The following is a 19,095-nucleotide window of genomic DNA, read 5'->3' on the forward strand; positions in this document are numbered from 1 at the left end:
ACTGCACTTAGTAGGCTTCAGGAAATGCTCATGTCCTCTTGTCTCCATTCCCACTAAGGCTAATGAAGCCTTTTCGATAGCAGTGGGTGGGCAGAATAATTCTGGGGAGACTAGCTGGAGACCTGAAGTAGAATAGTAAGGTACCCATTTCCTTGAACTGACAGTTACCTTGCTTACACTTCCATTGCATCCTCTTTGCCAAACAGAAGAGACTTCAAAATCATTGCAAAAATGGGGTTAACATTTTGAATAAGCACTTCAGTTATTAACTGGCTCACATTAACAATCAACTAGGCTAACATAACAAACAATTCTTGTTACTCAAACTGGCGTCATTGTAATGAGCTCCAAATTAATCTCATCCGTACACAATCACTAATCTTGCTGTGTGCTAACTGAATTTTTAATCAGAACAGAGTGAATCATAGGTTGTTTTTAAAATACATTTCTAATACTTGCCATCCAAAATGAATAAACACTAGAGCAGGAAAGAACTTTTCTGTTTACATTCTGAGAAGCTGATTTTATTTATGCATACTATACATGCAAGTATCAAATGCATTTGATAGGAAAACATTCTTAATGATAATAAAAAGTAAAAATGTTTATTTTTAGTAACACTTTGAGCATGAACAGCACCACCAACCTAAAGAATTAGGCCCCTGACCGTAATTAAAACTGTATGACAAACCAAAAGGACCACTTGCCCTGCTGTTGAACTGCTCCACAATGCCTACATCATCCTTCAAGGTCAGCATGCACACGATTAGACCCTGTGACCAGCAGAGTAACCACTACTGGTAAGATATATAATGAAGCACATATTTTACAGTGCTGAACTTGAGACTGAAGTTGAGTTTCAAAACCAAGTGACTTTACTGCTTGTATAAGACACAAAAGCAAAGCTAAATTTCAATGTGCATTTTGAACTTGATTCTGCAATTACAGTATCAATTCAAGAAAGCATTAGCTCTGCTTATAAAACAAGAGTGCTCAACACACCGCTCTACTACTGAAATGCTGGCCTGATCATTTAGGAATTCTCCAGGAAAAAAACCCCAAAACATGAACTATTCATCTACAGCACTTTTTAAAATGCAGTATTTCTGGAATCTTGCTTTAGCTGTCTGGCTAACAGCTGCTTAACTGAACACCTGTTACCATGCTCAGATGAAAATCTAACTGGAAGGTCTGCCCATGGCCATGGAAACTGAAGAGTGACTGAAACGATCTGCAACACAGCCATTCAAATGTCTTCAGGGAAGCCTACTGACAGCCTCCATTAGAGCCACACAAGCTTGAGGAATCTGGAGTACCGGGTTCTCCTTTCAAGCTAAGCATAATGCCTGACTCAAGCCATCTAACAACATGTGATGACTTCTACTTGGAAAACAAGACACTCAGATGAGAGCAGATCATGCAGGCTCAATGTCAGAATTCCCACAGATCCAATGGCACATATTACTTACTTAGAGACTGTTCTTCTCATTGAATAACATCTACATGCTTTTGTGCATGGTAGATTCTGTCTTGATTGCCAGGAACAGTTGCATCAGAAGTATTTGAAAACTACTCAAGATTAAGAGCATTCAATTATGGTCAACGTGCTAATCTGTATTTTACTTCTAGTCAGTAGACAGCTAACTTAACACATTTAAGAATTCTGCTAATATCTTAGAATTCAATTAAAATTATCTTCATTACACAGCTCTCACATTTCTGGAAAAAAGGGAACTATTCAAAGACTTAGCATAATAAGTAAGCTATTGTTAATGCAACATTCTGAAGAAAAAGTCTACAAACCATACGGAACATTAAACAGTGAATGCAAAACCAAAGGCACACTCTGCAGACCACAGCTGCAAGGTGGGAATAACATGCTCCGATGCCATCAGGATGAATTGAAGGCCAATGACCAAGGATCTTATCAAAAAAAGGTTACATTTACATAGTGAACAGTTCAGCAAGGCATAATGACCAAAGGAAAACTGTTGGCTTGCAGATTTCTTCTTTGGTTTGTTCTAATTACTTTAAAACATGCTGCTCAATATCTCATTATGTATCAAGAAGCAAATGGCTCTTCCAAGTTGCTTTTCAACAAAGAAGACAGGAAGTTTGTTCTGTGCTTAGGCAGAAGAAAAGCAGCACTCCCAAAAGAAGCATCATTAATGAACAATGTAAGAAAGAAAGAAAAATAAGGATGTTTTTATCCTTGCAGGTTTTCCTATAGAACACTACTGTTAGTGACTTCTTTTCACATGAGAAATATGGCACCACACCACTCTGAGCAAGCTTCTCCATCTGAACAGCATTTCTGCAAGATGTCCCAAACTATTTTATATCTCGTTTGCAATTTGGTATTAATTTTTGTTTTCCAATACATTAAAAGGTGTTTCTCTTTTTTTAGTATCAACTACAAAAAAGGAGTTGCTAATGTGAACACTGCTCAGGAGGTTGTAAGATTGTGAAACAAATGAGAAAAAGAGGAAAATAGAACTGGTAAAAAAAGGAGTGTGAAAACAATGCTAGAATTGTCATAGAAAGTAAAACCTTTTCTATAAACTAGCCTAATGAAATAGCTGTTCGTCAGCACCATGTCTCCTTCCCAAAGGAGTTCGCAAGCTTAACAGCAAAGTTATCAGAAGAGGAAAAGAAATATGACATTCACCTTTTAAAAATTCTATTAGGTATGCTGAAAATAATTATTCAAACCAGTTCTGATTTTTGTATATAACTTACTATGAAGTGAAAGGTAAAACCAAAACCCAGCACTTGTCACACATCAAGGACATGTTCAACCTCCAGCATGACACCTGTACCACAGCATGACAGCCACTGACTTCCTTTGGGGAGCTCTGGAGATGTGCTCATAACGCACAAGAGGAGCTGCAGGTGAGGGCTCTACAAGGAGTCTCTTTAGTAACTACTAGTAAGTTTTGAGAGGGAGAACTATTATGGGTTCAACTTCAAATCACTTTAGAAAGCAATGTGTTTACACTCAAAATACCTGTGAGACAAAAGGTGTTTTTCTTTTTTATTTTGCATTTATAAAATTTCTGTTGCTGCAGCTATTCTAAAAAAGCAAAGTCTCTCTGCAAGGTGTAAGGTTCTCAATCAGTAAAGTACTTACGTGCAAGGCAGAAGGATCTGGCAAAAATTCAGCATCCTCTCCAAAGATAAAATCTGGTGGCAGGTCAGGATAGTGAGCATTAAAAATTATATCCCCTGAAAAACAATAAAGGAAAACACTGTTTGCACTTTTATATATGTGCCTATAAATAAAATATAAAATAATCACATACAACACACATTTTAAACACAGAATTTGACAGCTACATTACATATATTTCATGTATATATCCATATAATTTTTACAAAAAATTCACATGCAAGATAAGCATCAGATGTTTTGGGGGATGAAGTCAAATTCCTGAGGCGCAGCTTCGTCCTCCTCTGCAAGCAATGAAACATGAAATACATGATTGCTTTCTATCTCAAATGGCAATTCAAACACTATTGAGGGTTGCCTCAAAACACTGAGTTAAAAAATTGATTTTGTTTTAATAAAAAGTAGCATATTTAGATGGCTGTGTTTTGTCTATTAAAAGTCAATTGCAAACTACTAAGGTCACGACTTTCAAAATACCAAAGCTTTTAAAAATTAGTAGCACTTACTCCCTCTCTTCTCCTCACCACCGCCAACTCTTAGAAGGAAGAATACACAGTTCAACAGGAACCATTCCAACTACCCAAATTCTGGCCAAGAGAAATGCAGTATTGCACATTTAAATGGAGAGACTAAAATTAACTGAAAATATAAAACTTCATCACAGCTTGGCACTGAGCTCTCATCTTGCCAGTGTCACAAGATATGCAATTAAAAGAAATTTGGGTTGTAGTATTTCACTAGTACACATACTTCAGAGTTCATATAGATCAAGAGGTCGTCATATGCATCTGAGCTTTCAAAAAAACCCACCCACTGTTCAAGAAAAAAAATTTAAAAATAAGTGTTTCTAGCCTTACTTGTCTACCTCCCCATCATTCTTTATGACAATATGAAAGAATAACTGAGCTTTTGCATAAAACAGATCTATCAGGTAGCAAACATTAGGAAAAAAGGTTGCCTACTATGTGTTATGACTCGTTTAAAATCCACACGGCAAAGTAAAACCAGCATGGTAACCCTTATAAACAATTCTGTTCAGAGAAAGTTACACCACTTTTTATTTCTTAAAAAATTGTGAATGCAGAACTAGAGGAAAGCACTAGATGAACAGATTTTGCAAAGCCACATCATTGCTGGCTCAGTGATGTCACCATCTCAAGGCATTTAACATGACAGTTTTAATTGCGGATATTCTACAAACTTATCTTGGCCTTAGCTGGAAGCAAGGATACCATGAAGATGAATTGCAGAGGATGAAGGTTCATGGCCAAGAAGCCACTGGCCAGTCTGGGGTAGGTATTCTCTACAGCATGGCTCCAAATCACAAACTCACTGATCATGCGATGAGTAGAGCACAGTGTGGGTTTCTCCTGTCCGCACTCCCACCTTCCTTTCACAGCTGTCAGGAGCACGTGTAAGTACGGGGTGCAGAAAATAGCAGAGGTCTGCCAGTTAAAATTCCTGACACACTCAACATAAAAATAAACCCTTTAATTTCATTTGAATTTTGTTTAGAAGAACGAAATAGGCACCAGTCCTGGAGGAAAAGATAGAAAATTGCAACAGGAAATGCATCTATATTAAGTAAGAGAAAATAATTACTAGATTGCCTCAACTGTAATACAGCACTGAAGAATTCAGAAAAGTTGATGTTTACTAGATTGGGTAGTTCGTACACCAGTATAACACAACCCTTTTCTTGATATTTACTGCAATTAAAATGTCATGCATGGCTTCTTTCAACAATCCCGTCAATTTCTACATAAAGAGCAGTGAACTTGAGGTTATGTACTGAAGGAGATTCACCTTAATACATTCTTTGACTGAGTTTTGAAAGAGGCATGTTATGAATAACTTAGAACACAGTACAATGAAAAAGCCTGGCCTGTTACTTAGGCAGCCCAATGCTACTCCAAAGGAAAGGACTGTACCTGTGCTTTTGCCATGTTCCTGTGTGATGCTAAGTAACTCATTTAGCACACTTTTCACACTGCAGGTGCTAGCTGCATGCTTTTCATTCTCTGCATTCCTGCTTTAACAGAGTTGGTGAAACAGAGTAGATAGATATATCTACAGCTCAGCTCACTTAGGAGCTGCACTCCAACTACACACATACTAAAAAAAGCTCCTTAGAATAAAAGAAGGATCAAAATAATAGTGTCTTTTTGATGTTACACCTCCATATCTGATAAGTGAAAAACTATTACAGAACCTCACATCATGAGGCAGCTTCAAGACTCTGCTTGAGTAGTGAGATCGGCAATAAACCGTATCCACCTCTACGAGCTGCACAGGAAGGGGTGAACCTCAGGAAAGCTGTGGCAGTAGGTACAACATGGAGGTTCAAGTAGGTACAAACTCTTTCCTTTCACAGAGAGAACTCACAGCAGCTCCCATACATCAATGTATGCAGTGCTCAATACAACAGTAAATGAAAGTTGGCATTATTAGTTTAACATGCTAGGTGGTAAACATTAACAATTTGGGGTTCAGGTCAGCTGCATATGCCATGCAACCATTCCTGCTGGGGGATGGTACCCTCTCTCTGACCCCTCATGTGTGATGTGTGGTCACACTGAGGTCAGGTACATCATGTTGCAGCTGGACAAACCACTCTATTACCTACCTCACATGCTCATATTTGTTCTTTACCACCTTCTGTCAGACCCCTTCTTCCACTAAATATTAGTGGCATTATGAGTCCTTATCCACTGTGAGTGACCAACTGTGCAAATATTTGGATTTTAAAAGTGTTCATGACCTACTGACACCAAAGAACTATTCATGTACAATGGACAGAATCCAGAGTAAAAATTAACATTGTGATATTTGATTTTCTGTTACTCATAATTACTTTTAATTGCTAAAATTGCTTCTACCTGTCCAAGGTAAACATGCCTCAAATCCAAATTCCCAAGTCCTTTTAATAAAAGTCACTTTGAGACCAAATATATCAATATTAATGACAATGTGTATTTCAAGATTATTTTTCCTAGAGTATATTCAATTTCCAAAAGGCCATATGTTATATAGCTACATAGGTTCTCTAGGCTTCAAAATAAATAAAACTAGTATTTCAGTGCCTGTTAATTATACATTCACAAAACACTATTGTTGAAACCATACTCAAAACATTTTACAACCCCATGGAAACTAAAAATGATGCTGTTGTTCTTATGTTCTAACTAAACAGAAATGTATCATTTATGCTCTCCTTCTTACAGTACTATAGGTTTTTAGCCAAATGTAAACCCTAATTTATTGTGCTACAATCAAACCTCACACAGGCTGGCTGACAATTTAATAGAGACAAAGAAGTACAGAACAAAATGTTGTTTCCAGTTCAATGTTAACAGTTAGAAAAGAGCAGTGATTCTCTATCATCAGTGGCTTTCGTTCTGGAAGTTAAATACAGCATCTTACTATTAAAGATCCTGAGATTTGACCTTAGAACAAATTTTTAACATATTTAAAAATGAAAAAAGCATTCCCTCAGTCAAGTCTCATTCTATTAAGTTTCACTTCAGCCATGAATCCAAAGATGTTCAGCTAGTTCCTAAAACAAAAGGAAAAAGAACCTTTTTTTAAAACTGTATCAGACATCCATACACATCACCTCCAGTCTCTCCAACATTTCTGCTCCGTGCTCGCCCCTTCCATACAGTCTCACTTATGTCTTGCTTAATTTACATACTAGAGCAGAAAAGGTAACACTTGACTCTAAAAGGCTTAGGCACCAAGGAAGGAGTTTGCCCTATTCAGCTATGAGCATGAGCTATTTTCCGAAGTTCCACATTTGCAGCAAAAACACACCATAACAAATCAGACTACAGATAAGAGAACCCATCCTAAATCTGAATTTTGTTCTTGTTAAATATCAAAAACCAGAGAAATTAAAACTGCAGTCAACAGTTTACTTGGCAGGACTATGATGCATAAATGAAAAATGCTTCATTACACTCAAATAAAAGGTATTTAAACAATCCCAACACCCAATGCAAATCTGGTTTTACTTGACATAAATATTAACACTAGCCTCTGCAGTAAGCTTACAAAATATAAGGTGCTAAATATTTTGAATCACAAGCTAACAGTTTGTCTTGACCTACTAGAAAGAGCCATTTTTATAGCAAGTACTATCTTTAATGCTTACATGATGTTTTCTGTGGCTTACCCTCTTCAAATGTAATTGTGCTGGGGTAAAAAAAAATAACACTTTTAGCCACTAAAGTCATTTGCAAAATTTTTGTGCTTAGAGTTTGAGAATGGTTACCATTTTGACCTTGGAGGAAAAAAACCAATGAAAAAAATCAATATAGGCCTGCATTCTCTACTCTTCTCACCAAAATGACATAAATACCCTTTTCCTTGCATCTCCAGCACGAGTTTCTAGTTTTGCATAAGTTTCAGTTATGTTGGCCCGTGTTCCCTCAATGGAGGCCAACTGCGTGGTGCTCCACAGCACTACTGACCATGACCACTCCAGTGTAAGAGCAAGGCAAGCAAAACCTTCACTCAGACCATACTTATCTCGTTGCTGTAGATATACCAGCCAATAATTACTTTGATGGAATTACATTTCCAATTATCCAAAAATATTACTTTCTCTTCCTTTCTTTCTCCTCGGGCAAACAGCATTAAATGTTGAAATCTGTTACTTCACAGGACTTCAAAAGAAAAGTTCATATGCTCCCCACAGACAAAATGATAGAAACATTAATACTTAAGTCTGCAATTTCTTTTAAAACACACATGGGCTGTTCTTTTCTCAGCTATCAAAATGAATATGCAAATCTAACAGAGGAATAAGAATTGACTACAACCAAGACAGGTGTTTCTCAGCAAGAAACAGAGAAGTTTCTGAAATCCCTACAATCACTTTCCACTGTCCTACCCAGTTTTTCCTCTCCTGGTAACTTCATTTTTGGGTTATTTTTCTTCTTTTTTAGACCATATTATTAATTTGGTAGTACTGAAAAATGTTATGCTAAGAGTGCCACAGCATTAACATCCCTGCTTAACCAACGGCAGCAAAATTAGGAAGCAGACTACCAGTTAACTTCCCAAATTCTACATTTGAAAGGATATCCATATGCTTCAGTTTCTTCTGACACCAAGAATTTCTAAGTCAGCACTAAGTATGTGGAATAAACATGTGTGGCCACTGCAACCTAGAATAAGACCAATTTGAATGGAATTTGTTATGAAGGAGATCAACCCGTTTGGCTTTTAAGAAATCCAAGTGCAACTTTATAATGAAATGCATTCACAGATAATAAGGAAGTTGCAGAAGCAAGAGACCAGACTTGTGCAGAATTAGTTCTGGGAAAATACAGAAAGTGCTCTTGTTGAGTATTAAAAAGAAAAAGCCAGTAGAATTATATTATTCATCAATCAAAATTCTAACCTGTCTTTTCTAGTAGCCATGCAAACTGTAGACAAGAACCACTGACAATTAAAACCAGCTGGTTTTAATTGTCTTTACAGATACAAAAATAATCAGTTACTCAGTGCAGTCAGCAGTTTGAAAGGATTTAAATTAACTAAATGCAGACCTGCCTGGAAACCTTGTCACTGGATTCCACCCTAAAGAATTTGCTCTGCAGGCTTTAAGTCAAATACAGTAATATAATACCTATAGAACCCATTTCTAATTGCTTGGCAAGAAAGATTAGTTCCTGAAATGACAATAAAACTTGTTAAATACAAAACTACTACTACTGAAAGAATATACATGAGTAATTCTATAGCACTGTTGTACTGCTGCTGACAGGCTATTCTCTCAAGTAAATGATGTTTTTGAGCTTAGTTTCTGACTTGATGTGCGAATCAAGATATCTAGAAAGGGAAAGGCAGAAAAGCCAGCTTAAAGACTCAAAACCATCTCATAATAGACGGACAATTTGAAAAAAAAAAAGATATTTGATTGCATTAGAAAAATCCAAACCAACTTCTCTGCACCTCTGTGACACTCCAGAAGAAATTCTAGCTACTCCACCACTCACAAAGCTGTGAAAGACCCAGTCTCCATAAACTTGGTGCAGCTGATGAAAACAAGTTGTTTAGTGTCATTTGAGATGCCTCAGGGCACATTTACGGCAGCTGTGACACATGGTTTTCAGAGAGATCAGTGCCCTGTGGGTCAGAAGCTGAAAGGGCAAAGCAAGGTATTCTTGGGAACCTCAGAGTTAACACACCTATAGTGAGGCTAGTGAATCAAGTCCCACTTTTCCAAGAAAAGAAAAAAATCTATAGGAAGCATTTGAAGGATGTTAATTTGATTCTTGGAAAAAAGGTTGCAGATGTGGGTCTTTTTTTTTTTAACTTCAACTGACAAATGCTGCTGTAGGAGAAAAAAAAAGCTGTAAGACTACAGAAAGTATATTGTTTTGTAAAGTGGGCAAACTTGCAAAAATGGAATAAAAATAAGTAAACTGGATCCCAAGCTGAGCAAGATGGCATCAAGACCATCTCAGAGCTCAGTAATTTGCACTTCTGTAGCTGGGCAACTGCTTTCTCAGAAACCTGAGTACTAGAGTTGAAGAGGACAAAGATGAGAACACCAGATAATTCAAGATGGGATAAGATACTGGTAGAAATTAAGGCCAGGCAACACTGGAGAAATTAAAACAGAGACACTGGGTAGATGAGAAAAGGAAAAGTGAAGACAAAGGATAAATAGACTCAAGCATATGGATTAGAGACCATTACCAGTATATGCAGCCCAAACAGGTGAAAAAGGGGGAAAGAGCAAGGTGGGAAGGCACTATGGTAATACCACTGGGGAGGCCTAACTTAAAACCTTCTAAACCTCTGTAAGTCCACACTTGTGCATAGATACTTCTAAGGTCACTTCTCTTGATGAAGAAATACACTATCTAAGACTTAAAACTGCAAAATCTTCTGTAATTTACTTGCTCAAGAGAAGTCCAGAACATAAGAAAAAGTGAACAAAAGTGAAAGTGATTATTTAAAACGGGAAAATATTGTTGCAAACTTTGTATTCAAAGAACAAATAAATATAGTGAAAAGATTAGACTCTCTCTTGACACTCTCATTAGGTACATTCATCAGATAATGAACAGGTTATTGAGGGAAAAAGATTTATTACTTCTGCCACGTAAAGCCAGACGCAGCCAAACTTTAGAAAACACATTGCCTGGAAAAATCTTTGGTATGTTGCATGACCCAGCAAAAAGACACTTATCACACAGGTAAGGATAACACCTAAGTATAATCTGAATTACAGCAACTGGAAAGTCCTTCCCGTTAAGAGCCTCAACTAAAACACAGCCTGTGTAAAATAACCTAATGGTGCGCAAAACACTAACACATGCATTGTAGCAACATACTTATGTGAATCTTAAATCTTACAGTAACTTGAAAAATCATTTTTACAATTATTTATTGGCACAATAAAAAGTGTTTAGCAAATAACTTGGCAAACCAGCCTTTAAAAGGGGCAATAAGGAGGTCAGGTTATTCTCTATACTTATCTTTTTGTTTGTTCTTAATTACTTCCTTAAAATAGAAAGCCACAAGAAGACTGGATGAACTTACTGAAAGAGTTCCATCACAGGAATAAAAACAGAAGGAATTTTGTACCATGTTTTATGGGCAATATTCTTAGACTAGTTAGGCAGCAAGAATGATTTCCTCTGCTAAGGCCCATAACTAAAAAGAGTAAGAAACTAACAAACAAAAATCAGAAGCAAAAAACGAAAAACTAAGCTTCAAATGAGACAAAGGAAATGTTCCTCAGGATCAAGGAAACCAAAGTGGTGGCAGTAGAACCCAGAGCTATAATCCACTCATATAAAAACAGTGAAAATCAGACAGAAGATGAAAATACTAGAGTTCAAGAGGCCACAGAGAACAGTAGCACTGCAAGGGCAACACATTGTTTAATCACTGTGAAATTCCAGATGACAGCACTCAAGGTCAGAGAGGGAAGGAGGCATCAGTGCCTGAAAAAGAAAATGTGAAGAGCAAAAGAAAAAAAAAAAAAAAAAAAAAAAGGTCAGATTCCCTAGCAAGCAGCAATGAAAGCTTGAGTGAAAAAGGAAAGCTAAACCCAAGATATTCCAAGGTTTTCTGGAACAAAACTGCAATTTGATTCTTAATGTCATATTTTAATTGTAAAGACTATTGCAGCTTATAACTCTGTTTATCCTGACAATTTCTGCTGATATCTGCCTTGATGTTTTATTAACTAAGACCAAAGTATCTGCAGGAGTTACAGAACACTTCACCTCAAAATACACAAATAGTTCCTCAGAAAGAATACTAAACTTTTCTAAGCAGATACTGCTGTTCAGTTAACAATAAAGGATACCTCTGCAAACCACACAAAGTAAGTTTTGTTCTAGGAACGCAGATTCAACCTCTTACAGGGTATTACAGACAGGCTTCCTGAAATTAAAACTCCAATTAAGAACTTTGGAAAACTCAAATACAGAGAAACATATGGAGCTTAATGCAAAAACATTGAGTAGTGGATGAACTTATAAAAACAATATAGATGTCTCAGATTTCAACTGACAGTCTAGCAAGACTAGGCTCAAGTTTTCTAAGTACTCCCACCATGAAAACAAACAAAAAAATTACTTCCCTTTCAGAAGAAAATGAAGCAAAAGTGCCTCCTTGAAAGCATCACTGGAAAATTTCTGAAGTGTGATGGAAGACAATTACTATGATAAACTATTTATCTTGAACATTGGCATAATATTTTCTCCTATATAAAATTGTGGGTATCTCCAAGGTCCCTGGCTGGAGCTGAGTAACTGTTCAGTGTAACATTCCAGCAGCTCTGCATACACGCAAAAGTAAGGTGAACGACATCTTAAAAAACCCCATTAAACAAGCCATTCTTATGTCACAACATGTGTGCTCCTACCCAAGTTTACAAAACAATTCTTTTACACTACAGGTAGCTAGCCTTGCCTGCAAGTACACTTTCTCCTTTTTCAAGAAGCTGTGAACTTTCTGGTGTTTTGGAAAACAGGACTGCACTGTGCAGTTACACTTCCCTAAAGCTGCACACCAACAGTTTTCAACACACTGGGATTGCTACGAGGGTGCCTGTGCAGTGGCAGCAGTTATGATTGATGATATGCAAAGACCTAATCTGTTGGAAAGAGGATATAACACAAACCACAAAGGAACTACACACTTCAGCCTGTGTTTGGTACCACATCTGAAGCCCATACAGATCCTGAACACTTTTAGCCAATCTTTTCATTCTGGCAGATTTCGCAACTTTCCTTTGCAGAAAGACTCTGCCCTTGAAAGATAACATATCCAGCAACTGCTTCAACAAAGTATCTAAACATCTCCGTTTGCACACTATGGCTGTCTTCCCCTGACATCATTACAGATCTAAACACAAAATTATTAAAGCTTTCCTGAATCTGCTCATATCACTATTTATTCCACTTGCTGTGAGACTTAATGATTCACAGCATTTTCAAACACGTAACACTGAAATGTGGAGGATTATTAGAACTTGAATTCACAGCTATTATTAGATACCTCTGAAAAAGATACACTTGTTTACACCATTTTCAGTTGTCTTGGGTAAAATACATAACACGGTTAAAATGTGTGGTTTGGGCTTTACAAAGCTGGAGAGAGCAGCAGCACTGTAGTTTTTTTGTTTAATTGCATATGTGATATAAAAAAAGAACACTAGAGAAGAAACTCCAGATTTCTTGATACTGAAATGTAATGCATATTCCATAATCATATTTCTAGGTACTTGAACTGGACTACAGTCATTTAATATATTAATATAGTCTTTATGCCTGTGCACTTGCATATGGGCATTTCAGTCTATCCATTTTCTTTTATGGATCAGGAACAACTTTAGCCTCTACTTGAAATAAGACATCTCTCAGAATGTACAAACATGGACCTGTACAAGAGAAGATGGTCCCATAGAACATGATACCACTCTATAAAGCATGTCATGCAGTGAAGCTTATTTTGACTGCATCTTGAACACAGTCGTCAAACAAGACTCAAGTGGAATCTACTACGCACTGCAGAACACATCAAGACTCAACAGGCTGAATTTACTACACATTGTAACAATTTTTTAAATAGAAGTTCTACCTGGGAGGGCAGTCGGCTTCACATAATACAGCCATGATTTACAAGAATTCTGAACAAATGCAGAGCCACTTCTTTTTCCTTAAAATAATTGCTAGCTAGGACTTAAATCTTCCAATTTTATTTTGTGAGAGAGAACAATTAGTAAGCCTCTTGAGCCATAATTTCACATACTTAGAAAAGTCAAAATAGCCATAGTAGGCTGATACAGGAGCCTGGCTCCTCTCTTGAACACATGAGTAAACTTCCAGATCAACTTCTGGGAAAGACAACTTTCCTTACAAGTGCCAAATGGAAGCTTTAGGGTACTTCTAGAATATAAGGAGTTTGTGTTGATTTCTGTTCATAAAGGATAAGGACTTCCAGTGCATGACATAATGTAAAAAAACCCCAAAACCCCCCCAAAAACTGCAGAAGGAATACAGTAACATTTTTAATATTTAAAATGTCATGGAGAGCTACAGCATGTGTATGATGAACTAAATGGATACTATCAAAGCAGTGTTTTAAATGCTTACCACTTCTGTTCACACCAAGTACCTGCTCCTCCAGATAGCATTCTTTCACAGACTCTCAGGATAGCTAAGGCTGGACAGCACCACTGGAGACTGCCTAGTCTAACCCCTCAGCTCAGAGCAGGATGGACAGAGGAGATTGCTAAGGGTCACGTCCAGCTGGGTTCTGAACAGCTCCAAGGATGGAGATACACAAACTACACAAGCTCTCAGCACAATCTGTTCCACTTTTTGAACATCCTTGCAAAATAATTTTTATTGCATTTGAATGGAATTTTCTACATTTCAATTTGTGACCATTTTCCTTCAGTGACTGCCACTGAGATGAGCCAGGCTTCTTCATTTATCCCCACCAGATATTTATAAACATTGGTAGGATTTGCCCTGAGCTTTCTCTTATTAAGAAGCCACAGCTATTTTGGCCTCTCCTCATACAACAGATCCTCCAGCTCTTGATCATCTTTGGGGCCTTCTGCTGTACTCATTCCAATGTTCATACTGCTCTGGTAACAGACCAGAACTGGACATAGTACTCTAGGTGTGGCTTTACCAGAGTTGCCCATAATCTATAAATGCCAAGCTTTGAAGTTTACTTTATCTGAAATTCTTCATCCTCTTTCATTTTCCACTTGTTAGAGATAAAAAACAACACAATCATTTTTCAGCAGCTCAAGTGTTTAGAAAATGTTACCTTCTAAAAATATACAAAAGCAAATTTTATTCTAATCCTTTGAAACAAAACACCAACTAAGACAAACAGAACACATACTAAGAATGGGCAAATGAACTAGCTGTCTACAGGTCCTCTAAGCATAAAGATGATTTAAGAATACCACTAAATCAGAAAATTCAAATTCACATTTCTCTAATCTGGTCAATTATACCAGTCATTGTTTAAAGATAGCCAATAAAACAGCAGACTGACATCTTTTATTGGAGCTTCATAAAGAAATACTCCTAAAAGAGACAGAAAGAAACAACACAAAACATATACAACTTAAAAATGAATCTAAAAATGGTCATGAGATTGTACTAGTCATAACATTTTATTAGAAGTACCAGGGGGATAGGTTGTGACTTTTGGCTTTTAGAACTAATTTTTCAAATTTTTCAAAACTGTAGTCTCACAGAAGCCTTTAAACTTATCTTAAATATTACATATTCTTGATAGTTGTGTGTTCTTGGAACTGAAGCTTTAAGAGAAAATAACAAACACATCTATCTCAAAACTCATAAAGTTAGACAGACACACTGGAAAATTAGTGAGACACAGAACAGTGAAAGAAAAGCCAAGATGCAGCTGCAAGATTTTTTTAACTTACATTTGAGTGTTTCTCCTGCATAAGGGATATGTAGTTTAAAACGATCACAGCTGGGTCCAGGGGTCAAGGATGTGCAGCTAAAAATGAAGATAAGAGAAGAAAGAATGTGCTAAGCAGTTACAGATGGTAGCAAACACTAACATTATTCTACAGGATACAAATGACTTATAGTAAAGATATTGTGACTACTACAAATACTCATCCTTATGATTCTGAGGAAGAAGAAAAAGTGGGAAAGATGCAGGACACCCATTCTCTTTTGATCAGCAGTTCCCATAATAGCATAAGAAATGTTAGGATTTGTGCCAACTCTCTCCCATTTTGTAAAGAAAACATACATGCAAAATGCTCTGGTCTAAGTGTGTAATCAGAATGCTATCAATTCCATCATTGTCATGTCAATGCCATCAAGTTCTCTGCTTTGTATACAATTTTGCAAGTCACAACTCTGTATGTCACAGCAACATGGTTACCTGCTCCCTATCCCTGCCAACCATATAACTGGGATCAATCTTAATTTTAAGCCACCAACATTTATTAATTTTTTACCTATTATAACATTAATGTTTTCCCTTGTGGAAAAGTCTCACAGTCATCTTCAAGCAGGCAAATTTCACAATCAGCTGTCTGAGGCTGTAACAACTGAGCACATATGTTCTTGGTCTGTGACTCTCCTGTTTATGTGGAGCACTGGGACAGCAGCCGGGCCTCATGGTGGTAAGTGAGCATTTAATGAATAGAAAAGTCACTGGAAAACTGTTTAGTGCCTAGGCCAGAGATGACCAACTTTTTCATAGCTTTTAAGTCATAGACCAAAATTTGCAAATAACAAATCCCAAAATCTCAGCTGTAAAAGAGAAACAGGGATACACATTGTTTCACTGGCAGGAATGGTATCTCTGCTGTGGGCTGCTGGGCATCTGACGAGTCCCAGGAGCAAAAATACTGTTCATTGCTTTATGTTTCTAGGGATCTTGAGAACCCTGAAATCTTCTCGCCAGCCTAATATAATTGAGAATTGTTCATAGCCCCAGCACAATTGTTGCAGGCCACCTAAAGATCAAAGCCATACTGGTCAACTGTAAGAAAAACAGTGAGTAGATAAGAAGGTAGACAAAGGTAAAATAACTTGCCTAAACTTATATATCAGGTCACTGGAAGAGCTCTAATACATATCACTGACAACGTATTGAAACAAACTCACATTTACTGGGCTATACACACAGCCAAAAGCTGATCCTACCTTATTGGAAACAACATGGTAACTCCCACAGCTCTATCTGTCACCCTGCACAAGATGGATCATGGCAAATGGAACAATCTTAATTCTCACTCACATACTCAAAACAGTTCAGAGAGCCATGTCTCTCAGGTGCTGGCTCTACAGTCTGTTTTCCCATTTCCACTTGCAAGTTATGGAAAACATATGCACTAACTTCAGACTGTTTATATTCAGTGAGCTACAGTCAAATTTGTGCCTGCATGTAGCTTCCTCAAAAAGTAGCAACCCCGAAACTACAGATCAATTAACTTAAATGAAGTTTCCACAAAAATACTAGAAAACATAAGCAAACCACTTATGTGCGCCTAGAATCTAAGACAGATACAATTAAAAGTCACATGCAGTTAACAGCCTGCACTGATTCAGCAAGAATACACCATATTTTTTCAGTATCACTACAGAAATTAGATAACTGCCCTTTCAAATCAAAAGGAAGAAACTCATGTCCTATCTCTGCTTTAGAAAGGTTTTTGCAACATCTTGTGAGAGCAGCAGGCGAACAATCTAGAAAGACAGAATTTAGATAGAAGTCCTATCAGCTATGTGCAGACTTGAATGGAAAGCAAGTTCCAAAAAAAGATTAGTTCACATCTTACTTCATCCAGGAAGAATGCCCTGAGTTGGTTCTCTTCTGCTGGAATAATACTTCACATTTTATTGAAAGACTGATGATGGAAAAAAAAATGATGCTTGGTGAAACCTGCTGATGATGCAAATGTGAAAGGGAATACAACATGTTGGACAATAGAACCAAAGATGAAATACGTTTTGATTTAATGGTTGTACTACTTATTTTTAAATTTCATCCAGGCAGGGCTTATTAAGAAAAGTGAGAATCACCAGCCTCCCTGGGAGTAAAATCAACTTAAGAATATGAAAGATTGGATCCGTAGTGCAATAGAAACAAGAGAATATAATTTTTTTCCAAGCTGCACTTTTTTAGTAGATGAGAACAGCAAAATGGGAGTGCCCACTGTAAGGGTGTTTGAATGGCCGTGGATGAATTTAACAGCTGTACTGATATTATTGTCTACTTCCAAATAATTTCTATGGCTTACAACAGATGTAACGCCAATCCTAGGAAGCATACTGAAAAAAAACCTCAGAAAACCCTGCAACATAAAATATCTTTTTCAAGTTCTAAAATATCTCTGCAACATCATTTAATATTTAACGAAAATTTCTTTCAAAGTATCACAGGTCACAGTCTGAGACATTTCTCTAATACCATAAAAATTACACTTATCGTTAGCTTTTCAACAGACACAAAAATTTCTGATCCTGCAAGTACCCTACAATCTTTTCTTTTAGCACAATGGGCCATTTGGAAATACTTAAGGAAAATATAATATTCTTTAACATTAAAATAAAAGCCTGATTTAATGGTAAATGTCCCTAAAAGCAATATTAAGTACTTTCCTATATTATTAGAGTGCACTAGAGATGTTTTTAATTTTACTGGTCTAGAAATGATAAAAAGTGACAGTGTTAACATTTTTTTCCCCCAGACTGCTCTGGCTGGGCTGCACAAGAGACTTCAATAACTGAAACAGGCTGAGCAACCAAGCAGAAATTTTATATGCATCCATTTGAAAGGAGGCAGTTTCTTTTTAGAATAAACAGCAAAGGAACAAAACTCCTAAGGCAAATCAAAACTTTGGTACATGTAAGAGTCTATGTGTGACCTTATTTCAACAGAAACCCCAAGTAATGGCCTGGCTATGGACATTATCTCCTGCTTGAATTTCCTTAACACACAGAACCTCTTAAAGTTATATACATGTCAGACCCTGACACATGACCTCGGTCTTCCCCAAAATGTAAGAGTTTTGTTTTTTGGAAATGTGATCCTTGTCCTTAATGTGGTCCACACAAAAGTCATACTTGAAAGGGAATTACTTGTAAAGAAGTCTGTTTAAGATTATTTGTTGTCCTTTCTTTACAGGGGACTGACATACAGAACAATAAACCTGGTGTTGAAAACTAATTTCATAAGCTGACTCTATCTCATGATATATGGGTGTGCTATCTCCCTCTTTATTCCTGGAAAAATATTACACTGGCTTGCATATATTAATCTAAGTAATCAATATTTTACATAGGAAAGCCACTGAAGCAAGAATTAATGCTCTGGTGCTCAGAGCAGTGATACATCTTAGTCTTCATGAGATGATTAATGCTATACCACAAGATCTCCCACAATGGTTTCCCTACAAAAATATCAAAGAATCATCAACTTGAAAAGTTTCCGGGAGCAAGGAATATCGTTAAGTGTATTGCTTAAAATCATACTGCCCTGTTCAAGGGGGCTGTGCTGAGACTTATGGGTGGAAATTGGTAGATGGAACTGAGTATACAGCAACCACAGCTGAATACAGCTTGTTCCCTTTCGCAGCAGATTTTAGCTAAGCTCCTTGAGCAAATGCAGCAGATTAACTTGAGCTGAGATACATTACATCCTTATGAAGTAAGTATTCCAAGTAGGAGACAAGTAGAACATTCCTTCACTGAGTGTTTGATGCACCTTACAGATTGCCTGTGACTATTGGGAAAAGACTTATTTCACAGTTAATACAATACACATAAACTAAACTGTTCTTATTCAAAGTCACTGTTAGCACCAGATGTTTCGTTATATGTGTTCAGAATTCTTTACCAGTCATAAAAAGAAACAAAAAAGGTTATCCAAACAAAACA

The 19,095-nt window shown here is 36.9% G+C and overlaps 1 protein-coding gene across 2 annotated transcripts in view; it reads right to left on the bottom strand.

Moving 5' to 3' along the window:
* Positions 1 to 19,095, bottom strand: part of BABAM2 (BRISC and BRCA1 A complex member 2) — a gene marked incomplete at its 5' end in the record, with an annotated part of 171,954 nt that overhangs the window by 136,728 nt on the left and 16,131 nt on the right. For both annotated transcript variants that reach the window (XM_082303120.1, XM_082303121.1), the window contains 2 exons: positions 3,131 to 3,225; positions 15,117 to 15,193. In XM_082303120.1, the coding sequence (XP_082159246.1) occupies positions 3,131 to 3,225; positions 15,117 to 15,193 (172 nt within the window). The remainder of the gene's footprint in view (positions 1 to 3,130; positions 3,226 to 15,116; positions 15,194 to 19,095) is intronic.

This window comes from Coloeus monedula (genome assembly GCF_965178545.1).
Source record: "Coloeus monedula genome assembly, chromosome: 2".
NCBI lineage: Eukaryota > Metazoa > Chordata > Aves > Passeriformes > Corvidae > Coloeus > Coloeus monedula.